Source organism: Crocuta crocuta, unplaced genomic scaffold (genome assembly GCF_008692635.1).
Source record: "Crocuta crocuta isolate KB4526 unplaced genomic scaffold, BGI_CrCroc_1.0 scaffold70, whole genome shotgun sequence".
Lineage (NCBI taxonomy): Eukaryota > Metazoa > Chordata > Mammalia > Carnivora > Hyaenidae > Crocuta > Crocuta crocuta.
Genome location: NW_027528417.1, coordinates 6,638,923 through 6,664,148, shown reverse-complemented (window position 1 = coordinate 6,664,148; position 25,226 = coordinate 6,638,923). Strand labels below are relative to the sequence as shown.

The 25,226-nt window shown below is 42.9% G+C and overlaps 1 protein-coding gene across 1 annotated transcript in view; it reads left to right on the top strand.

The window, feature by feature from the left end:
• ULK4 (unc-51 like kinase 4) overlaps positions 1 to 25,226 on the top strand; it is a 540,134-nt gene that overhangs the window by 350,008 nt on the left and 164,900 nt on the right. The window contains exons 32-33 of the mRNA XM_077754339.1: positions 14,668 to 14,834; positions 23,787 to 23,885. Of these exons, the coding sequence (XP_077610465.1) occupies positions 14,668 to 14,834; positions 23,787 to 23,885 (266 nt within the window). The remainder of the gene's footprint in view (positions 1 to 14,667; positions 14,835 to 23,786; positions 23,886 to 25,226) is intronic.

Sequence of the window (25,226 nt, the reverse complement as noted above, 5' to 3'; positions counted from 1 at the left end):
CCTAGTACATATGCTGTTCTTCTATGTGTATTGTTTTTGAACCTGGTTTTCTATGTTTTATGTCATGGACCCATGTCTATGGCAGTGCGTGTAGTCCTCCTTCATCTTTCTTAATGATTTCCAATCTCATTGATCCCCTCCCTAAGTAGGCTTTCAGAGAAGCCTATTAACTATGAGAGTAGTTAACTATCATTATCATTGCCTTGGCTACATTAGCCACCAGAATTTTGAATGAAAATTGAGTGGGCATCCTTTTCCAGTTCCTGACCGTAATGGGTATGCCTCTGCTATTGAGAGGCTGTATATAAATGGCCAATGGCCAGTTCACATATGAAAATAATGCCCTGACTCCCAACCTCTGCAGCACCTGCCCAGAAAGCCCAACTACAACCTCTGAAGCAGCCACTCAAGGATACCACACCACCACCTCTGTAGCAGTTGGCACAAATTGGCCAGGACTTGCTCAGCACCTGTCAGCTTCCTTAAATTTTGCCCCTCCTTCCAACTCAGGATCAACCATGGAAGAGCAAATATTCTCCCTAAACCAGTAGCATAACATGCCCTACTTCTAGTTAACCTGTGTCCAGCTTCCTCATACCAGCAACCTCCAATCAGTGCACACCCAAAGCCTCCCTATCTCTTTCCTATAAAGCTTTCCCACTTCCCTGCCTTGCCTTCGAGTCTCTCCCAAATGCAAGGGGCAGTGGCTGACCCCCTTGCTATTCCAGCAAGCTCTGAATAGCCTCTGCTCATTCTCCTTTGGGTGATCTTTGTTTATGTCCATATGTTGTTGACTATAATTTCCATTGGTGGGTCTTCTAATGATTAATCAGCTGTGAGTTTCTAGAATGTGCCATTCTTAATCATGTAATGTTAGTTACTCAACACATGTTTCTTGAGAACCTGCTAGGAGCCAGGGTCTGTGCTAGGCTTAGATAAGATAGGAATACCCAAATAGAAGTGTTTTCTGCTCTTGTAGAATTTATGGCCTAGTAAGGAACACAGACATTCATCAGAATAGCGCACACACTTGGTTGTTGGTTTTTGGAGAAGAGAGCTCCAGGAAACTGAAAAGGAATGGGCAGGGAGGAAACCCAGAGGAATGTGGTGTCCTGTAAGCCTAGAGAAGCATTTCCAAAAGATCAGATGTGACAAGAGCCATCAGGCAGTCAAGTGCAAGGAGGTAAAGAATGAATATTATACTCTTCTTTTTTTTATGCTGTTACCTTTTTTTAAACCATGTTTCCTCATTTATTTTCCTCTATGGTTATTTCTGCAGGCTTCATTTTTTACATTCATATTTAAGTGAGCATGTACAAGTTCTTTTATAGCTTGAATTGCTTTCCAGTGTGCCTTCAAACTTTTCAGGAATTTGATGCGTAGAAGGTGCCTATCGAATTCTTCCTAATATTTGTTTTCTCCGCCAGAAAACTGGAAATAAAATGCATTCCCTGCTGATTGTTGTCATTTGCTTGACAGCACTGGTGTTGAATGTCTAATAGTGCTCCGTGTCTCCTGCAGCACCAGCTAGATGGGCTCGCTCTGTGAGTGGCACCTGTTAATTAACTCACGCAGAAGGATGTCACTAAAGTAGAAGATGGTCACGAGATAGTAGGCCTGCTGTGTACAAATGCTAAACTAACTTTTGCAAAATAAGATTTTAACGAAGCAGTTTTATTTTCAAGGCACAGTGTGGCAATTTTCTATCCCTTCTTTTTGTTTATTTTTCCACCCTTTATAGTTCCCTAGTGGTAGGAGAGATTCAACTTGGTCCGCGCTGCCCTCCCCCTCTCCTTTCTTGTTCTTATCCATTCCCAATTACATCTCTTTACCTCGTTCTTTTTTTAATGTTTATTTATTTTTTAGACAGAGCGAGAGTGCAAACAAGGGAGGGGCAGGACAAGAGAGAGGGAGACACTGAAACAGTCTCCAGGCTCTGAGCTGTCAGCACAGAACCCAACACGGGGCTCGAACCCACGAATTGCGAGATCACGACCTGTGCTGGAGTCGGACTCTTAACCGACTGAGCCACCCAGGCACCCCCAATTACAACTTTTTAAACCTGTTGGTTTTTTTGTTTTGTTTTGTGTTCACATGGTAAACTTCACAGATGGTCCTTATTTTCTTCCATTTTTTATTTTCAGTCATTTCAGTTATAGAAATGCAGTCCTGCAGAGTGAGAGGTAGCATAGACCGTGGAGCCAGATGGCTGTGACAAAGTTATTCAACCTTTGCAAGCCTCCGTTTCATCATCTGTAAAATGGAGTTAAGGAGTTTTGGGGCTGGATATCTGTTAAAGCACTTAGAATGGTACTAGCCACGTGGTAAGAGCCATGCAGGTGTCTTCAGTCATTCTGTTAGGTCATTTTGTTAGCCAGCATGTGTGGCTCCCAGCCCAGTGAGCTTCCTGTGCTCTGGTTTGAATGATACGTTTTCCCTACTTTTGGCCAACCAAAAATGAGCCAATTAATAAACTTTTCCCCTAAAACAATATAGTGAATGTAGCGTGTCTCCAGTATTTCTCCACTTCAGGTTCTCAGAGTTCCTGTTCATCAGCTGATACAGACTCAGAGGTACATCTCATCAGCAGGAAGTGGCTGAGGACTTCTGGGTAAAGATGGCAGACTTGGCCAATGGAATTACTTTCGCTCTCTCCTTGTATTGGTTTCCTATTGCTGTTGTAACAAAGCCACAAGCTTTGGGTCTTAAAACAACACAAAAATCTATTCTCCTACAGGTCTAGAGGTCAGAAGTCTAAAGTCAAGTTGTTGGTAGGCTTCATTCCTTATGGAGGCTTCTGTTTCTTTGCTTTGAAAACCCAAGGTGAAAAGCTTCTAGCCGCCGCCCGTGTTCCTTGTCTCGTCCCCCTTCCTGCGTCGCTGCAACCTCATACCTCTGTCTTCACATCTCCTGTTCACTTTGATTTCCTGCCTCCCTTCTACAGGAATCTTTGTGGTTACGTTGGACCCATTGGGTGTCCCAATCCAGGATAATCTATCTCTAGGTCCTTAATCGAATCACATTTGCAAAGTTCTCTTTGCCATATAAGGTGACAGTCACAGTTTCCTGGGATTAGGATATGGGTATCTATGGGGGAGGGGGCACTATTCTTCCCACCACACTCCCAAAACACCATTAAAATGAGAGTCAGGTGTTCAAAGTGACTAACTCTAGAGAAAACATGAAGTTGTCCAGGAAAGGAAGAATAATCGTAGTTTTCCATGTGACTTAATTGGGAATAGTGTTTATACAGTCAAAGCAATTAATCATTGACCATCAATCTGATTGAAAGTAAGAGACAACTATAGTGGGGGGATCGGGAGGGGTGAAATGTGTGCATGCGAGGAAGGGGGTGGGGAAAGAGCTGCATGGGAGGAAGTCAACAGATAATGCCTGCAACCCAGACAATGCCACGTGTGTATTATTTAGAGAAATGGAGGTCAATAATAAGTAGGTAAGACACATGAAACTAGTTGCCTCTGGAGAGAAGAAGGTGACCTGGGATTGCAGTGAGACTTTTGACTCTGAAAAAAAAAAAACTAAAAAAATAATAACTAGAGATTGAAAGAAAGGGAAGGTGAGGGGCATGGATAGTACATGGAGTCAGGAAAGCATGCTTTTGAAGGTAACTAAGTAACATGAAATTCAACACCTGGGAGACTGATACTCTGTCCCACTAAAAGAAGATCTGAAAACACAGTTTTAACTCCCAGTCCGTTGTGCTGCTTGGGACTCTTACCTACGTGTACCAGAAACTTAGATGAGCCACATGAAAAGAGCAAATATCTTACCAGTGAATGCTTGTCTGATGGAACTGAAGCCAAGAATCACTCCTGGGCCCCCGAAACAGCTAGAACCAGAGGCCCAAAGGTGACACTTGGAGCTGCTGTCCCCCACCCCTAGGGTTCTCTTTCCCCCCCATCATTTTCCTTGCTGTCCTCACTAGCGTTGTCGCTCCTTGATCCTAGAGATGAGGCATCGCCACGGCTGCTCCCCATTTCAGATGTTGAAATGTGTTCCTTAGAGAGGGTGTATTGCCTTTGCTGCCCCTTTTCTGCAGCTCCAGGGGAAGGAGGCAGTTGGCTGTGGCTGGAGAGGGGAGACAGGGAGCTGTCAGCACAGAGCCTGACGCAGGGCTTGAACTCACGAACCGCGAGATCATGACCTGAGCCAAAGTTGGATGCTCAACCGACTGAGCCACCCAGGCACTCCTGGGATTTGCTTTTAAAAAGGGAGACTGTGCAGTTACTTAAAAGAACAAGTTAGCACTGTATCTGTCTAAGGTGGTAAGATACATAAGTCTCTGATACAGTCCTCAGTGAAAAATAGCAAGGTATAGACTGTATCCCATGCATGTTTGTATGTGTGTTTATCTGTGTTTCATACGCTCCCTATGGTGAGTTTTGAGGAAATGGGATGTCAGGGAACTTTGTATTGTCTGTGTTGTACTTTTTACGTACAAATACATACGTTTCATTAATTGAATTTTTACAGAGTATAAGAAAAAAATGACGAGTGTGAATGGGATCATTACTCTCTCTCTGCCTAATAGCACCACGGTGACATTTTATTCTGTGATCTGTTTCACACATGGGTATCTTTCTTATAGGCCCTGAAGGAAAGGGATCACTTCTTGTGGGTTTTTTTTTTCCCCTAGTTCCTTTATTGTCAAGCACTATAAAATTTATGTTACAAATGATCAGCATATTGCAAATGAACCAGGGATTGAATGAATGATGCCTGTTTCCTCCTGAATGTGTACCTGCCATCTCAGAGATAAATCACAGGGAAGGACAGAAGACCTGGTGTGTGAAACTCAAGAGAATGTGTCCTTCTAGCACAGGGCCCAGCCCATAAAAGCCACTTCATACTTCAGCCAGCAAGGGCCGCGTTGAAGTCAGAATCAATTAGATAAAGCGTTCACGCTTTCAGGGCAGACCCTGGGCTGTGTTACTGCTGAGAGGCGGGCACACTTCCTCCTGAGAAGGTGTCCTTCCCTGTTCCTCACCACTCCTTTCTAGCACTTTTCCTGGGTATTGCACGTATCTGATCAGTCATTTGCTCCTCCTTCATTTCCTGGTAGAAACTAGAAAGTTTATGCACCTTTGAGTTAGTAAAATTTACTTTTTGAGTTAGTCATAAATAATGTTATATCTTAAATTTGGGATGTGAAATTAGCATCCATTTCTACTTTTTGTGCTCTCCCTTTCAAAAATGGCCCCAGATACGTTTGTGTAAATCAGTTCTAAACTACTTTAGCTATCTGAGTAATCAAATGGAGTGTATCTTCAGTGCATACATCCGTCAAGTTTTAAACTTCTCTTTTCAATGAGTACATAATGGAGCTTATTCTATCTAAAATTTTTATCTCTCAAGTATGTGGGGAGGGGGTGAGGCAGGGGACACAGAAGTAGTCTTACAAGTTGCTAAAATGCAACGTCTCTGCTTAAAACAGGAAAAGGCATTGCAGTCTCCTGGGACAGGGGACCAGAATAAATCATATACTTGAAATCTTCATTAGTGTTCTCCTCTGTGGAGCTAAGTGCTAGACCAATTCTGTGCTAATCATGGGGGTCCAGGGACCACTGTGGGGCCGGGGGAGCTGCAGCCAGCTTGTTTTTAAGATCCTCTCATATACAAAGTCCCTTCAGGTTTTGAGGGAAAATTTCTTTTAAGGTTTATTTATTTTTGAGAGTGACAGCATAAGTGGGAGAGGGACAGAAAGAGAAAAGGGGACAGAGAATTCGAAGCCAGTTCCCCCACTGACAGCAGCAAGCCGGATACGGGGCTTGAACCCCTGAACCGTGAGATCATGCTCTGGGTTGAAGTCAGATGCTCAACCGACTGAGCCACACAGGTGCCCCTTGGAGGGAAATTTTTTAATGAAAACATTAGCCTCTGTCATATTTGAGAAGGCCCCAGCCTCTGGCCATGAAGTACTTCCAGTATACATGTTTGATGGGTTACTGTATTTCAGGAGAATACAGAGCTGTCCGTTGTCCAGTCATACGCCCCAGGTGAAACTTGCCCAGTGTCCCTCTCCTAACTGGGGAAAGCCAGACTCCCATGGGCCCCGGTGTCTGAGCAGGGTGTAAGGGTGGAGGCTTGCGATGTAGAGTAGAACCCAACGCTCCAAGGCAGGGGGCGTGCTTGGGGGCACAAATGCATGGGGAGGGTGCAGTCCAGGGCACGGTGTAGACACCCAGGATCTCTTAGGAAGGGGCTGGAATGACAGGCAAAAACCTGCACTAAGGTAGTTCCTAAGTTTCTGGCCTGAGAGATGGGACATATTTTCATTTGGGGTCATGTCTGCGTGTGCGTGGCTGCTCCTTGACCTTCAGCCGGATCAGGCGTCGTGTGCTTTGACCCTGTGGCTCAGGCCCCTGCAGTTCGCAGATGCCACCATTCACCCTGCTGGCGTGTCCGAGATGGGCATCGCCACTTTCAACCTCGATGTTTTTCTGTTTCAAGGAAGACTTTTAACTCAGCTGATCTGTTATGATTCTGCATTTGGCGGCCCAGCACTGATCAGTTCGGGAAAGAACGATTTTCCCACATCAAATTTCACAGATGCCTTTATACTCCTCTTCCTGATTGTCAGCTCAGGTTGACTTTAATGTACTCTAGGGGAAATGGCCACATGTTTGCATGATGCAAATGTAAAATTATCCACAAGGAAGCCTCAATTTGGGGAGGTTACATTTGAATTTAGTTGTATTCAAATCATAAATGATAGAAATATAGGTTGCTTTCAAGAGTTTGAAATTTCAAAGTAATTCTCTCATATTATCTCTCAACTCCAACAGATTTTGAAAAAGAATAATATAATCAGGACACAGTGACCAGAGCTGGGAATAGCTCGTGCACATTAATATTCCCAGAACATTAAACACTTGAAAATAACTTATGGGGATGACTCCCTTAGAGATTTGCTTATAATTAATACAAAATAACTCTTAGGTTGTTTTTTTTTTTTTAATGAGTTGGTTGTAATTGATGCAAAATAATGCTTGGGTTCTGTGGTTTAATGAGTTTTGATTTCTTTTGGAGGTGTTAGAATGGAGGATTAAGAAGTTCTTAGGATGGTGTTGGAGCAGAGGACTGGGAAATGCTAGAGCACCATGCCAGATGCCTCAGTACAGCATCACTGAGGAAGCTGATGGGCAAGAAAGGCCAGAAACCTTCTCATGCATATCTACTTAGAGGGCTTCATTTAGCCTTGCTTCCTACATTAGGTCCACCTGCCAGACTGGAAACAAAAGTTTCCTATGGCTTTCCCTGGGTATTTGCCTCAGTGTTGAAACATCAGTTTTGTAGCTTAACACTCATGAAGGAGGTTCTCCCTTTTCCCTTCACACAGATGCATTACAAACTAGCACTGATGGAGAGAGGCAGGAGACACAGCAAGGGGCTATGCATTTGCCGGGGGTCTTTAGCAGAGCTGACCTAAGCCACAACCTAAGCTACTAAGCCTCAGACTGGGTCTGGATAAGAAAGGAGAGAAGGGAAAGAAGCAAACAAACAAAAAACCAACAAAGGAATGGCCAGGCCCTTCCAAGGAGTGGAGGCCTTCTTAGTGGAAGAAGAGAGTGGAAAGAGCCAGACACGCATGTCCGCTGACAGTTAAATCACTTGGAAATTTTTCACTCTGGAGAACACAGCCCTGGCAATCTCCATGAACTTCACTCTGTCTCTTCGGAGGTAGAGTATCTTTCTCTTGATGAGCACTTGTCTGTGGAGAAGAATAAAAGAACAGAATTAGGGGAATGTTAACTCCCTTTCCTTCCTGTTGCTGCCTCCTTAGATTTATTCCTCCACTTTAGTAAAATGCATCATATTTTAGCTCATTCACAGAGCTTTGCCAGTATTAGCTGTCTAATCCTTGATCCCTGGTGCTTACACCTCCCGCTTAGGGAAGGGACAAAGAGCAGTCTCTTGCTTTGCTCCCTTTTGGACATAGGCAGCTGGTGTTGTCAGCCTTATGCAAATGCAGGTTGAAGCCCTTCCTTCTAAGAAGCAGTAGTTCCTGGAGCGCCTAAGTGACTCTATCACTTGAGCTTCAGACTTGGGCTCAGGTCATGATCTCACATTAGAGCCCCATATCGGGCTCCATGCTGTGTGGAGCCTGCTTGGGATTCTCTCTCTCTGTCTCTCTGTCTCTCTCTCTCTCTCTCTGTCTCTCCCCCCCCCCCCGACTCACACTGTGTCTCTCTCTCTTTCAAAATAAATAAAACTTAAAGAAAATGGTGTTTCCTAACTCTCTCTAGGGAGAAATTCTAGACAACAGTGTAGGAGCAAATATGTCAGAACCTATGCGTTTATGGGGAAAGTCCACCAAGAAAGATTGTCAACTTGAAGTTTGACTTCAGGCCACAGAATTACCAATGACTGGTGTCAAGGGCTTGGAAATGACCCAGTCAGTGAACTTGTCTCAGGTTTTGAATTGTGGCAATTAAACACCCTTGCTACCTTTACCTTTTTAAATTCTAGTCATTCCTTTTTATCTATAGCATGATTATATTACCATGACTTTTCTTTCCTTTCCTCTATAACCCCTTCCCTGTCTGGGATTTACTCAGTGCTCCTTGGCTTGCTTGTCTGCCTTGACTGTTGTCTGGGGACTTTTCCACTCTCCCTGCTTATCTTTGACTTTCATTTTTTCCAGTCTTGACTGCCACCTGCTTTCTAGGTTTTAATCTCCAACTGCCTTTGGGCTTTGGCTTTTGGATGTCATCTCAAACTCACCATGTCTTAAAGCTACTTAGCACTTCTAGAAAACTCACTCCCCATTTCTTCCAGTTATGATATAGTTCTCCTATTCCTTATTAACCCCTTATGGCCCCACATGGCGACCAAGTTAAAAATCACACTTCGTTAGTGATGTGTCTGCCTTCCTCCTTGCTCCCCTCCTCCACTTGATAATTGTATGACCACAACAGGCTACTCATTGGCCTTCTGGTCTCAGCTCCCCACTGGTGGGTGCAAGGGGCTCCATAATATGGATAAAAGTACATGGACTTGGGAGTTACACATGGGTTCAAATCACTTCTGCGACTTGTACTTAACTCTGTGACCTCGAACTCATTACTTGAGTACTTGTTACTTGAGCTTTTGGTTTTGCATGTATAAAATGGAGATCTCAGCATCTGCCTCACAGAGCTGTTCCAGAATTCAGGTGAGGTATTAAGTCTAAAAAGCCAAGTAAAGGCCTATGGCCAGACACAGAGCAAGTGCTCCGTAGATGCTGGCTGTCATCCCAGCACAGACTGCACCTTCAGAGTGTGGAAGCTTCCCATCACCCTAGAAGGTTCCATCCTGTCCCTTCCCTATGCTAAGCAACTACCGTTCTGATCTCAGTGAACATAGACATTTTTTTTTTCTGAAACTTAAGTAAGTGTATTCATACCACTGAGTTTATACACCTGTTTCTTGGTTCTGTCAGCACCCTTTTTGAGCTTCATCCATATCGTTGTAGGATTCTATAGCTCATTTATTTTTTATTGCTGACTAGTTTTCCATCGTATGAATATATCATAATCTGTTCATCCATTCTCCTAGTGATGGACACCTGGGCTATCTCTAGCTTGGGGCTATCTTAAATAAAGGTCTACTGAGCCTTTGTGTGGGTACATGTTTTCATTTTACTTGGATAAATTAGACTAACTGTATGTTTAAATTGATAAAAAACTGCCACTAGGGGCACCTCATTGGCTCAGTCGCTTAAGCTTCTGACTTCAGCTCAAGTCATAATCTCACTTTTCGTGGTTTTGAGTCCTGTGTCAGGCCTTGGGCTGACAGCTCAGGGCCTGGAGCCTGCTTCGGATTCCATCTCTCCCTCTCCCTCTGCCCCTCCTCCACTCATGCTCTATCTCTGTCTTTCGAAAATAAGTAAGTGTGGGACATCTGGGTGGCTCAGTTGGTTAAGCGCCCAACTTCAGCTCAGGTCATGATTTCACGGTTCGTGAGTTCAAGCCCCACATCAGGCTCTGTGCTGACAGCTCGGAGCATGAAGCCTGCTTCCGATTCTGTGTTTTCCTCTCTCTCTCTCTGCCCCTCCTCCACTCATGTTCTATCTCTGTCTTTCGAAAATAAGTAAATGTTTAAAAAAATTACAAAATAAATAAATAAAAATTGCGACTGTTTTCCACTAGCAGTGTATATGAGTACTGGTCACTCCACATCCTTACCAACATTTGCTATTGTCAGCTTTTTTCATTATAATTATTCCTGTTTGTATGTGGAGGTGGTATCTCATTGTAATTTTAATTTGCATTTGTCTCATGTCTAATGATGTTGAACATATTTCATATGCTTATTGACACATATCTTTTGTGAACTGACTGTTTAAGCCTTATGCCCATCTTTAAAATTGTCTTTTTATTATTGAGTTGTAGGGACTGTTCATGTATTCTGGGTACAAGTTCTTTATTAGGTTATCTGTGCTGTAATTATTTAATCTTGTGATGAAGTTTAATTTGCTCATTTTTAAATGATCCATACTTTTTGAGACCTTAGAAATCTTTCCTGCCTCCTAGTTAACAATGATCTTCTCTTACATTTTATTCTAGAACCTTCACAGTTTTAGCTTCTATGTGCAGATCCATGATTCATGTGAAATTAATTTTGCCTACCGTCTGATGTGGTGGTCAAAGATTCCTTTCTCAGTATGGAAACTCGATTTTTCTATCCCTTTTGGTTGAAAATAATTTTCTGGAAAGAATTTACTTGTTGAAATGTATGTGACCATATACATGTGGGTCTATTTCTGGACTCTGAAAATATTTGCATGAAGTCATTATTTTTCTCTAATAGGTGTATTCTTTTTATCTCCATCTACTTAATCAGTGACTCAGTCACAGTGAGTATCCCTGGTGCCCAGACCATTGTTTCTAAATACAGTTTTTTCTTAAAGGAAGCTAGGGCTCCTTGGAGAAGTAGCTAATGTTCAGTCTGAGGCAGGGATTTCTTATTTTTTTAAGCCCTTCATAAAGCCTTTTATTTTTTTAAATTTATTGTATTTAGTATTTTTGAGGCGGGAATTCTTCAGATGAACTTGGGGCATATTACAACAGAAGCTAGGACACTTTCAAGGGGCTATCAGTAGCCAAAAATGGAAACAAGTTGAACATTTTTAAAAAACGATTGAATCAGTTGAAATCCATAACGCGTATTCTTTATTTTTTTTAAAAAAATTTTTTAATGTTTTATTCCTTTCTGAGAAAGAGAGAGAGAGAAAGAGACAGCGTGAGCAGGGGAAGGTCTGAGAGAGAGGGAGATACAGAATCCGAAGCAGGCTCCAGGCTCTGAGCTAGCTGTCAGCACAGAGCCCGACACGGGGCTCGAACTCACAAGCCATGAGATCATGACCTGAGCCGAAGTCGGACGCTTAACCAACTGAGCCACCCAGGCGCCCCCATAATGTGTATTCTTTAAAAATCTGTTGAATTCACAATGATGCTGCAAAGTGAATTCATTAGTAGCTTTTGGGAATATTCTTTAAAAATCTGTTGAATTCACAATGATGCTGCAAAGTGAATTCATTAGTAGCTTTTGGTAGTTTCCTACTCCCCCCCACCTACTCCCATTATTCACGCGTGGTGATTGCCAATACTCCAAAATCATCAGTCTGAAAACTGGTAAATGACAAAGAAACATTTATCAAATATCTATGTTGCCTTTCCTTTATAAATCATACTTTATTATAACCAAAAAGTTGATAAATGAAGATTCTTTATGGAACAAAATGAGCTGGAAAAAATACAAACGGAATGATAGAATTTGAAACTTACCGTATTGCCGTATCTAATGAAATGATGGGACTAGATAGCAGTCATTAGTAGGTAACAGTTGATGGGGAACTTTATAATGATTGGGTTAGGCTAACAACCCCCGAACTTGATCAAGTTTAACATTGCTAAGTGTGGAATAGCCAGATGGTATATCCTTCCAGATGTGATGCAATACGACATGCAGACCCAGCCCCAAGTATTATTGCCAAAATAATTGAACCTGAATTAAATTGAATCTCCAGTCACTATAATTATCATTTTATAGGAAATACAAGGGTAGGGGAACACCACCACAAGAAAATCTACAAGAAAAGTGTTCTAACTTTTCCAAAAATAAAGGCATGAAAATTGCAGGCAGAGGAAGGACTGTTAGACATTAAAGGAGACTTAACGTCTGCAACCAAATGGACCTGGTTTATATCCTGATTTCAACAAACTAATCCTAAAAAAGACAGTTTTGAGACAGTTGAGTTTTGAACGTAGGCTGTGTAGTGCCTATATTAAGTAGGTTTCATTTCATTAAGTGGTAATAGTGTTAAAGAAAAGAACCTTTATCTGTTAGACTATACAGAAGTGTTTACAAGAGACATCAGATGATGCCTGGTATTTACTTTAAATTCCTAAAAAAAGATGAGGATACATTAAACAAGATGAGCAAAAATGTTGATAATCACTGAAGAACTGTCTTATGACTTTGTTTTCATAATAAAAAGTTTAAGAGAAAAATGTGTACTTTGACCCTGAAGTGAACGTTCCAGAAATGAAGAGCACTGAATAGATGCCTGAGAATAGACCGCTTGGCATCATACTAATGAGTTTGCCGCCATTATTACTGCCGTGGAGAAATATTTTGTGTCCTGCTTCATCTCTAATCTCCTGTGAGCACCTTCCCTGACAGCTGGCAACTTGAGTGTGTAAAGTCAGAGCTCGGCATTCGTTGCCTGCTTTTTCATAGAGCAGTCTGGGAAGACTTTCCATCCCAGCAGGGATACGATTGCATTCGTTCTTTGCATTCTTTCCTTGAAGACTGGATGAGGATCAGGAAGATGGCTCCCTATTGCTCACCAGCTGTTTAGTCTGAATCAGGCAGCATGGAGATGGGTCTCCAGGCGTCCGCCTCCACCTTCTGAGCAGCCACGTCCTTCTCTGCTGTTCACAGAGTTAGACTTGACCAGTGCTCACCCATCTACACCTTTGACCATCTATGTGATGTGTCACAAAGTAATAGTAAACCCCCAAAGGAAAACATCTTGCAGTGTGCATTCACCACATACTATGTTTTAAAGCCCTTCTGCCCTGTCTGCAGCCTCTAAAGGCCGAATGCTGATTCATGGCATGCGTATGAGTGCTGCTGCTGGTGCCGTGTACAGGTCATAATGATTGCTTCACTATACTGTGTGTCATTGGGGATACGTGCAGTCAAACCTTGCCACTGATAAAGAAACTTGGCCAATAATTCATTCTACCTTCTCTGCAAGTGTATTTATCTTTAGCTTTGTGACTTGTACCGGTCTTGGCCACAAGGAGCACAACTTTGAATGAGACCTTTGTAATTTTGGTCTCTCTCTGCCTTTAGTGGCAAAATTAATTACTTTTGAAGTCCAAGAATTACTCTGCACTTGTCTAGGAGACCTAAATTGCTTTACTAGAAATGGCAATGGGATTGTTTGGGAAAGATAGTAAAGCTTAGATGGCGGTGCTTGGCAGAGTTTCCATCCAATTGATCATCTGAGAACTAGGGACAAATGGATTGCAGAACCAGTGAAATCCAGATAATGGTACAGCTCCTTACCATGCTTCCCTCCACCAGCCACTGTGCAAAATATGTATTTTTGAAGATTCACTTCTCCTAGAACATTCAGATGATCTCCTGTTGCTAGAGGTCCTGTTCACCATTTTAGGTTTATAACACTGCATGTTGTATTCTTACCGCATTTACATCTGAATCATTTTTTTGAATTCAAAGCGTAATGCTATATAATAGTATCAATAAAAATGCCAACAAGTGTAAACAGTAGTGGCCTCTACGTGTGAAAATGTATTTTTTGTGACAGACTACATCAAACTAAAAGTTGAAGACCACCGCACTATTAATTTAATATGAGGTCCGCAGAGACACAACAATAGAACCTAGAAATTTCTAAATTTCAAATTTATTGAGATCATAGTTGATCTCATATTTCAATATTTTTTGGAATACATATGAAAAAATATTTTCATGGTTTATCCTCTTGGAATGACCCAATTACTTGTAGATCCTTAGGTCCCCTGAGTCCACCTGTAGTCCCTGATCTCCATCGTGAAGAACTGTACTTTCTGAGAACCTGGGAACAGGACGTTCGTATGCAACACATTTTCTTCCATTGTCAGGCAGCCCTTTGTACTTGTGAAGCCTGTTCGTGTAGGATAGTGTGTCTCAAAGTGTAATTTGGGAACCTTTGCATCAGATCACTTGGGGAGCTTATTTAAGACATATTCATAGGCCCTTTCCCAGGCTCCTGAGCAGACTCTGAGAGTAAGGCCTGGAAACCTGCATTTTTAATAACTTTCCCAGGGGTATCTGGTATGAGTACCATTGAAGGCCTGCTTAGAGTTTGTACAACATAGACTACATATGCCTGTTCTGTTGGGTTTGTGTGACACATTATTTTGTTATTGATTTATTTCATTTGAGAGAGAGAGTGGGGAGAGGGAGTGAGAGAGAGAATCTTAAGGAGACTCCACACTGAGCATGGAGCCTGACTTGGGGCTTGATCCTGTGACCCTGGGATCATGTCCTGAGCTGAAATCAAGAGTCAGATGCCGGACCGACTGAACGACCCAGGCGCCCCTATTTTGTAATTTATGAGGCATGTTTTACCGTTCTTTTTACCCTCAGGACTGGTCCGTCATGTCTGTGACTTGTTCACTGAAACCGCCACTCTATGCTTGGATGTGGACAATAAGAACCATAACGAGATGGCCATCGCCCTGCTCTTCTCCCTGCTCGACATCCTGCACAGCATGCTGACCTATACGTCCAGTGTCGTGCGTCTGGCTCTGCAGGTACGGGACCCCTCCTCCTGTGTCCTGAACACCACCACACCACATCACCCTTCTCTTTCGTTCTCTCCTTCCTAAGCTTCCTCTAATGTGTCTTCATGTTTGAAAAAGAACACATGATTCTATAGAGAAAGACTGCCAGATAAGCCATCTTTTGGTGACCAAGGTCAAGGACAGATGATGTAATCACAAAATCTGAGAGGAAAGCAGGAGAGGCGAAAGGAAAGACTTCCCAAGTGCTAGTTGGGGAAGTCTCCCAATGGAGGAGATTGTTTGCCTTACAGGCACCCTGGGGCCAGCCAACCAGTGTGCCATCTTTCCTGTCTAGGGATGGCACTCCAGCCCACCCTCAACAGGATAAAATAGCTTGTTAAGGTCAATAGATTGTGATTTTAGGTGTGTACATGTGCGCGCGTGCGTACACACACACACACACGTACAACACATGTGTTTGTATACAGACAGATACACACATATACATACATGTACAACACATAAACTCTCTCGCTTTTTCTTATGACCAATAACTAGGACTTTGAGGACTAGAATGTGTTCAGTGCTAGGAAAAAGTCAATTCACTCCAAACTATAACCTGGATTACCTAGCATCATGCTGTAAGGAAGACAGGGGATGTGGGTTTATTGAGTACTTTCTGTGTTGGATGTTAAGTGCCCGCCTAGGCCTATTTCTCTAGCCAACTGAGTCTGCTGATAGATTATGTGAAAGCACACAGCCAATATGAATCCATGACTATATTTTAAATCCTGGTAAAATTACAAAAGATGTACATCAAGTGGTAGCATCCTGGCTTGGGTGGAGGCAGAAGCCCAAGTTGAGACCAAGCTGTTTTGATATCTTGCCAGGAGTCAGAGTAGCAGAGCCAAGAATAATTCCTCAGACCCAGGTTTCGTCTCTGTGATTCATCATTCTGATAAATGCTATCTTTCATCCCCATTTGAGCTGGTCAAGTGTTTAGCTTATCTAGTGTGGTTTAATAAATAATTCCAAGATCTCCTCAATAAACATGATAGCTAGTGTTTAACCCAATCTTGGAGAACCAGTAGATGGAAATAGCCTTTGAACTACCCAGTTGGTTTTATTTGCTCATCTGTAATAATTACAAGGGGGTAGCACTGTGAAGTACTTATGAAATCCTGAGTTATGGATTTCTCTTAGCTATTCCTCTCTTTTCTAGAATTTTTTCAGAGACTGTTGCTTCTTATTTCAGTTTTTATAGTGCTTTTAGGTAATTCTTCAAGGTGCAGTCAATAGGTACTCTTGCATTGATGACATCAATCCGTAAAAGATTATGTTTTGTAGATTGTAGATAAAAAGGATCAGAAGTTTAAAAATTCCAGAACAATAGAAATCCTTTTATTACAAATGATTAGATAGATATTCAACGGTTTTTAAGGGAAAACTCCTTCATACAAAATATTTTCTAATTTTTTTTTTATATTCTGTTGTACCAGTGGATCACTGTGTCTACTTTTTCATTTCTTCGCCACCGCCGTATATTTTACTGCTAACGTCTTTCTAAATCCCCCCCTGTAATACCTGCCACATATTGCTTTCGGCCTTGACCACTGACTTTGATCTTCATAATACCTGGTATCAATCTGACAGAGGCAGAGTCTTTGAGCCTGAATTTGGGGAAAGGGCTGGGCAAAGAAATGGCATGTGTATCAAAGGCACATTCTTCTAGAACACAGGCTATAAGTACTTTCCAAACCCTAAGTCACCTCTTCCATTTATAAACACGATCCCCACTGGAGATGCTTTTTGCATTCAAAATCTGATCTACTTCTAACAGGAACTACTGTAAAGTAGAAGAATTGAGGGTTGCCAGCCTTTAAAATGATAAGTGCTTAGCTTTTCTTCTCAGGGAGGAGAGCAATATGATTGATGAAAGAATAGATACCAGGGAGGCAGGGACCCTGGGAAGGCTGGTGTCCCATGCCTTGCGAGTCAAAATCGCTCCTAGTTTCACCTCCTGAGGGTTGTGGGGGGAGATGTGGAAGCAGAAACAAACACATGCTCCAGATTGGCTGGTTGTGGTAGGGGCCTCACAGGCTGAAATGCCTTGGATACAAGTCCCAGCCACACCGCTTTCCACCTGGATGACTCTAGGCAAATGTCTTCACCTGCTTGGTACTGTTTCCTCGTCTGCAGAGTAGAAATGGTAAAACTGGGGGCGCCTGGGTGGCTCAGTTGGTTGAGCTTCTAACTTTGGCTCAGGTCATGATCTTACGGTTTATGAGTTCAACCCCCGCGTCGGGCTCTGTGCTGACAGCTCAGAGCTTGGAGCTGCTTCTGATTCTGTGTCTCCTTTTCTCTCTGCCCCTCCCCTGTTTGCACTCTCTCTCTGTCTCTCAAAAGTAAATAAATGTGAAAAATTTTTTTAAAAGGTAAAACTGCTCTGCAGGGTTGTCACAAGACTTAAATGAGAGAATAAAATATATGTAAATATGAGGTGCCTTGTATATACCTGGCCCAATTAACAGCAAGAAGATGCAAGGTGCACGTCTTTCATTCCTCTGGCCTGTGACTCGCTCCTATCTATGTCCTGGCGCACGGGAGGGTACTTGCGCCATGTTTCCTGACTGAACTGACGCCTAACAGTCTCATGAAATATTAATTTATGGTTTGTTTTTTGAACTGATTAGCCTGGAACAGGGCCAGGCCACTGTGATTTCAGCAGGGATCCAGAGAGGAAGGGTGGTAACGGTCAAGGAGCTTGCAGTTTCGTAGGGAAATCGTCATCCCATTACGTTTGTGAGGGTGCGGCTGCTGGAAGTGCAGGATGCCACAGCGTGAATGAGGGAGAGGAGAGCCCAACCTGTGGAGGAGGGGAGCCCAGTTCAGTATTAACATCCAGGTCACCTGACTCCCCAGTCTGGGCCTTGACTATCATTTGTGAAGTGATACTCACACACACTCAAAGGCTATTCTTGGTGGTGGCTGTATCTGTTTTTAGGATATCTTTTACTATTGTTATTATTATTAAAATTTTTTAATGTTTATTTTTTGAGAGAGAGAGATAAAACACGAGTGGAGGAGGGGCAGAGAGAGAGGGAGACACAGAATCTGAAGCAGGCTCCAGGCTCTGAGCTGTCAGCACAGGGCTTGATGCAAGGCTCCAACTAATGGACCGCGAGATCATGACCTGAGCCAAAGTCAGACACTTAACCGAAGTCGAACCCTTAACTGACTGAGCCATCGGGGCACCCCTGTTTTTAGTGTCTCTTGAAATTATCCAGTTTGACTCCTCTGTGGCGTTCCCCTCATTGTTCTTTCCCAGAAGCTACCCCCCGCCTGGTTGCTGAGTCCAAGAGAGATTTTTCTGCCTTTGCCCATCAGCCTCCTCATGTCTCTTCTTCCTTTGCAAACTTCAGTGACCTCTCATTATCTGTGATATAATTTTCTAAGTCCTTGGTGGGTCATTCAAGGCCTTGTATGAGCCAGCGCCAGGGTGCCTTCCAGCCTGTCCTGCCAGGCCTCCGTGCTGCCAATACCTATGCTGGACAGGCCACTCTCGGTGTTTCACCGCCATGCCTTTTGTCCCCTGGTTCCCGACACCTGAAACACAGCTGTCCACACACACCACTCCCTGTAGACCCCATTCCCACCATCAAGTGATGAGGTCGCATACATCTCCTCTTACCTCCCCCCCATCACCCAAACTGCATTTACCTCTGTGGCAGTTTTTACACTCTGCCTTGAGCACAGTTGTTTGTTTTTTTTGTTTTTTTAATTTTATTTAAGTCCAAATTAGTTAACATACAGTGTAATGATGGTTTAGAATTTAGTGACTCATCACTTATATCTAGCACCCAGTGCTCATCCCAAGTGCCCTCCTTCATGCTCATCCCCCATGTAGCCCATCCCCTCCCCCACCCCCCCTCCAGAAACCCTCAGTTTGTTCTCTGTATTTAAGAGTCTCTTACGGTTTGCCTCTCTCTCTGTTTTTAACTTATTTTTCCTTCCCTTCCTCTATGTTCATCTGTTTTGTTTCTTAAATTCCAAAGTGAGTGAAATCATATGGTATTTATCTTTCTCTGACTGACTTATTTCATTCAGCACAGTTGTTTCTAAACATGCTATCCTTTTGGTCAAACCATGAGACCCTACAGAGCGGGCACCCAAACTGTGTCATCTGCGCATTATGAGCATGAACGTGGTGATAATTGGAGCACACAGTGAGCGCTGAATTGTCTGGACCCCACCATTGCAGATGGTGCTCCACTGGTGCTTAACTGCTTGGGACATCAGACACCAACTATCTGAGGACTTGTGTCTTGTTCTCTATGGATGCCTTGCTTCTGTATTCATTTAACAAACCTCTGATGAGTGCCTACTGGTGTGTACTAGACTCGTGAGGCAGTGCTAGATATAAAGAAACATAAGATAAACACAGAGGGGGGCAAACCATAAGAGACTCTGAAAGATAGAGAAGGGTTGCTAGAAGTGTGGTGGGTAGGGGGATGGGCTACATGGACGATGGGCATTAATGAGGGCACTTGTTGGGATGAGCACTGGGTATTATACGTCAGAGATGAATCATTAAATTCTACTCCTGAAACCAATACTACTCTGTATGTTAAGTAACAAATTAAATAAGTAAATTAAATTTTAAAAGAAAGAATTGTGTTTTTCCCAGCCTTTTGTTTATTTTTATTTTTTTAAGCTGTACTCCTTTATCTAATTTTGGGTAATGCTGTGTTGTTATTTAATATTAAAGATGGCTCATAAGCTGGCATTCCCAGGTTTTATATGTTTAGGACTGTTAAGTTTATGTTTCTCTCCAGAGCTCTCCCAGGAGATGCATCCTTAGAAATCCAGCAACTTTCTCAAAATGATCACCCAAATAACCATCCTCACCTCAAATTCAGCATGTTCAAAGCTAACCTTGGGATTTGCCTCCCCCAAACACTCCACTCCCAGCAAGGCCTGCCACCCCCATCCTGCTGTGCAAAGGAGAAAGCTGGCAGTCATTTGTAAAGTGTCTCTCCTTTTCATACTCCATATCTAATCTGTCACCAGATAACGTAGATTTTACCTTAAATATCTAATAAGTCCAACCACTTTTCTCAACCCTTACTGCTACTGCCCCAGTTCAGTCGACCATCTTTTCCTGCTTAGACTATAACTGAGTGGGCCAAGAAGATTGGGTGGCTGGGAGTGGGGTAAGGTACCTTACAGCAGTGACACGGGCAAGAGAGTTATGGGCCAGAGGCAAAGGCAGAGGACCTAAATGGAGACGCTAATAGCAGTGTCATAGCAGAGAACATTCTTGCTGTGTGTAAATTGCACACAGTTGGCCACAGACCCACGCATCAAGAGGCTGCCTTTAGGGAGTGTGGTGTCAGGGACCTGGAGACAGACCGAAAGGAGAGGTCAGCCTGGAAATTGTTGGTCAGCTCTTGTTTTTCTTTTTTTCCTCCTGCATCCCTGCTGGGGTCCCTTTGTGCACAGATCTTCCGTTGCAGTCCCGTATTTTTGTAGGGAGAGGAGTTTCCATTGCAGTTCTGGTGTGAACTTCTCTGTTGTGCAGAGAGGCAGCATTCCCTTTCCAGAACCCTTGGCAGCTTTGCAGGGAGGTGGTACCTGAATACTGGTGGGCAGAGTCTAGATGTTTCTTGGTAACAGTAACAAATAACTAGTAGATCTTAGAGGCTATAGAGGACCACTGGATGCTCCCATGGCAGGAGTCCCACAGTGTGTATGTGTTCTTGCGGCCCCATCTGCTTGCTTCTGTGTGTTTGGAAAGGAAGCAGTGGCTTCGTGCCCCCTCACAGCCTAGGTGCTAGTCTGCAAGACTGCCTTATCTTTCCCCAGAGTGAATCCATTTGCTCTAAAGGGTAACATGTTAATGTGGAAAGGCCATTACTCTATCCCACACTGTGCTTCAGAAGACGGGATCAACAGCCAAGAATCAGAAGAGTTCACATCTCCAGGGTGGTGCTGGAGGTTTGTTTTCTGGAAGGAAAATCTACCCTTCTGGTAAAGTCAGTTGGGAAAGCAGGATGTATGGGGTGGGGAGAAGAGAGGAAAGCTCCTTGCTACAATTACCATGGTTCCCCTTGACTATAGAGAGGTGCAAGTTGTTAAAAGGCAGGTGTCTCCTTTTCAGTTGAGCCGCTCTGAGCCTGAGAAAGCAGGCAGCTCAGGTTCTGCCCATAGTTATGGGTCTGTTCAAATTTTCTATTTCTTCCCATTTGAGGTTTGGTGCTCTATGGGTGTTTAGGAATTTGTCCATTTCTTCCAGGTTGTCTAGTTTGTTGGCATATAATTTTTCATAGTATTCTCTGATAATTGCTTGTCTTTCTGAGGGGTTGGTTGTGATTAAGCCATTTTCATTCATGATTTTATCTATTTGGGTCCTCTCNCGGTTTTTTTTTTTTTTTTTTTTTTTTTTTGGATTCTATATTGTTTCTTTCTGCTCTGATCTTTATTATTTCTCTTCTGCTGGCCTTGGGGTGTCTTTATTGTTCAGCTTCTAGTTCCTTTAGGTATGCTGTTAGACTTTGTTTTTGGGATTTTTCTTGTATCTTGGGATAGGCCTGGATTGCAATATATTTTCCTCTTATGACTGCCTTTGCTGCATCCCAGAGGGTTTGAACTGTTGTGTCTTCATTTTCGTATATTTTTTAATTTATTCTTTAATTGCCTGGTTGGCCCATTCATTCCTTAGTAGGATGTTCTTTAACCTCCATGCATTTGGAGGTTTTCCAAACTTTTGCCTATGGTTGATTTCAAATGGTGCTGGAAGAACTGGACAGCAACATGCAGAAGAATGAAACTAGACTACTTTCTTACACCATACACAAAAATAAACTCAAAACAGATGAAAGAGATAGAGGAGAAAGCAAGCAACAATCTCTTTGACCTCAGCCACAGCAATTTCTTGTTTGACACAACTCCTAAGGCAAGAGAATTAGAAACAAAAATGAACTATTGGTACCTCATCAAGATAAAAAGCTTCTGCAATGCAAAGGAAGCAACCAACAAAACTAAAAGGCAACCTACAGAATGGGAGAAGATATTTGTATATGACATATCGGATAAAGGGTTGGTATCCAAAATCTATAAAGAACTTACCAAACTCCACACCCAAAAGATGATCCAGTGAAGAAATGGGCAGAAGACAGGAATAGACACTTTCCAAAGAAGACATCCAGATGACCAACAGACACATGAAAAGATGCTCAACATCACTCATCATCAGGAAAATACAAACCAAAACCACACTGAGATACCAACTCACAACAGTCGGAGTGGCTAAAATTAAAAACTCAGGAAACAACATATGCTGGCAAGGATGTGGAGAAATGGGAATCCTCTTATACTGCTGATGGGAATGCAAACTGGTATAGCTGCTGTGGAAAACAGTGTTGAGAATCCTCAAAAAATTAAAAATAGAATTACCCTATGAGCCAGCAATAGCACTACTAGGAATTTATCCAAAGGATACAGGAGTACTGGTGCATAGGGGCACATGTACCCCAATGTATATAGCAGCACTTTCAGCAACAGCCGAATTATGGAAAGAGCCTAAATGTCCATCAACTGATGAATGGATAAAGAAGATGTGGTTTATCTATACCATGGAATACTACTTGACAATGAGAAAGAATGAAATCCTTCCATTTGCAGCAACATGGATGGAACTAGAAGGTATTATGCTCAGTGAAATAAGTCAGTCAGAGAAAGAAGGATATCATATGTTTTCACTCATATGTGGATCTTGAGAAACTTAACAGAAGACCATGGGAGAAGGGGAAAATGAAGGGGAAAAAATAGTTACAAACAGAGAGGGAGGAAGGCAAACCATAAGAGACTCTTAAATACAGAGAACAAATTAAGGGTTGATGGGGAGGGTGGGAGACAGGGGGAAATGGGTGATGGACATTGAGGAAGTCACTTGTTGGGATGAGCACTGGGTGTTGTTTGTAAGCAATGAATCATGGGAATCTATCCCAAAAACCTAGAGAATATTTTACATACTGTATGTTAGCCAATTTGACAATACATTATATTAAAAATGAATGAAATGAAATGTCTGCCCATAGGCCTGAAGTTTATAAGGACCTGGGCCTTCATGAAAAGGGTCTGGGAGTCCAGGCTAATAACCTGAGACAGGCAGTCTGCAGCCTGCTCTGAAGGCCCTGGCAGAGATCATTACCTACAGGTAGTTTTATTTCCTCTGAGTGAAATTAAGAACAGGAAGTGTATGAATGAATTGTGCAAGCACAATAAATAGTGCCTTTTTTCAATGTAAAATTATTCACCTTTATAACAGAACAGACACACCTTAGAGCCACTCAGTTCTCATTGCCTATTTTCATTGCAGTTTAAGCCCGTCCTTCCTAAGCAGTGTGTAGACCTGTGTCTGAGGCCTCTTCATGCACTGGTATATTGGACAGCTCTTCTAGATGTTATTTGAGCACGTGTGTACATGCAGAGAAGGAAAGCGTAGCAGAACTCTATGATGATGGCATGCATCATATAATGTGTATAAACATACCCACGAGAAAAGAGCACCTATGATTTGGAGTCAGGCTTTGTCACTCATTGTCTTTGGGGCTTTTGACAAATTACTTAACTTCTCTGAATTTAAGTTTTCCCACCTGAAATATTGCATAAAAGCACCTCATCTCAGCAGGGTTGGAAAGATAGAGTCCCATCCACCGTACATGAACGTCAACATCATTATGTCGAGGACAGCCTTGGTCTTGCTTTATCTGTGAGCCATCTAGTTCTGTCTCTGCAGCCTGAGCTGGTGGTGGTGGCCCTGAGTGTACTCTCTGTCATGTGATAACAAGGCATAACTTCTCTTCAGGGGGCCATGGGGATTGCTTCCTCAGCACCCTTCCTCTCCTACACTGAGTAGATCTGTCTTCTATGGCCAAACTGACTAATCTCCAAGAACTCCCTTCCTTTCTCTTGTTCAAGGCACAGAAGTCTGGCTCAGGAGGGGACACCCAGGCGGCAGAGGACCTGCTGCTGCTGAGCAAACCTCTGACAGACCTCATCAGCCTGCTCATTCCGCTGGTAAGAGTTCACCTGTTCCTGCATCTTTCAGAACACTCCTGGGGTGGTAGTAATTTTATTTGAATTTCATGATGCCTTGAATTTCTATGCTACTTTAATTCTTTTCAAAGCCAGAACAAAAAGAAATTTCACAAGATTATTTGGCCTAGAAACACTAAATTGCTACTTCATTTTAAAACTAGATGGGTTATCATATTTAAGGCAGAATCTCTCAAACCCATCTTGATGAATGTGAGGTCAAAATTTCGAGAAATGAATTCCAAGAAGGAAGAAGAAATCGTTATCAGCATCTCTCAAAGAGATATTTTAGAGTGGTACTTGGCACGCAGGACTGTGCAGGAGTGCAGCAGCATGCACACAGGGCACCTTGGTAGCTCGCGCTTGGTCAGTTAAGTGTCCAACTCTTGATTTCAGCTCAGGTCATGATTTTACGGTTCGCGAGTTTGAACCCCATGTCGGGGACTCTGTGCTGAGTGTGGAGCCTGCTTGGGATTCTCTCTGTCTCTTTCTACCCCTCCCTGCTTTTGCTCTCTCTCAAAAAAAAAAAAAAAAAACTTAAAAACAAAATAGAAGTATTCATGCTGACCTAGATAATACTCCCCCCAAATCTCTACAGATCTAGGTGATAAGTGAGGTTCAGCGAAAACAGGGAAGACTACACAAGAGCCCAGAAGGAGCTTGGAGTTTGGGCCAATGAAACAGTTTTAACCAAACTTAAAGAGGACCCAGTGTCCAGACACATGGCTCCTACAAAGCATTCAGTCAGAACGTGGGTTGGTGACATTCCATTAAAACTCCTGAAAGCCTCTCCAGATTTGGGGATCCAAGGACTGGGGGCCCCTGAAGCCCCAGGGAACTTACCTCTTGTGGCCTCCACTCTTCACCAAGGGAAGATGGAGACAGACAGTTCTTCAGTTCTCAGAACTTCTTGGATTTGTCTTTTTCTGCTCTGTGGCTTTCAGAGGAAGGCAATGTAGTTTGGATGAGTAATCCTATAGACTTAATTGTGTTCAGCAAATAAAGGTTTGATTCAATGGAGTGAGAAAGAAAAAGAGGGGGAAAAATAAGTCAGTTCTGGGTTGTATTAAATAATGGCATACGTGGAGTAGAGCAGTCACCAAGGTGGCAGTGGGCTCATGATGAAGTGTGGGAAAACCCCAAACCCCAGGGTGGAAGGATCTTTGGTGTAGAAGATCTTTTGTGTGAAGCTACATGGAAAATAGAACACTAACTGCTCAGCTCAGAGTATGGGGGCTGAACCCTGACAGCCAGCTCTCTCTTAGGCTAAGGACAGGAAACAGATGAGGCTCCCACGAACAGAGGAAAGACTAACACAAACCA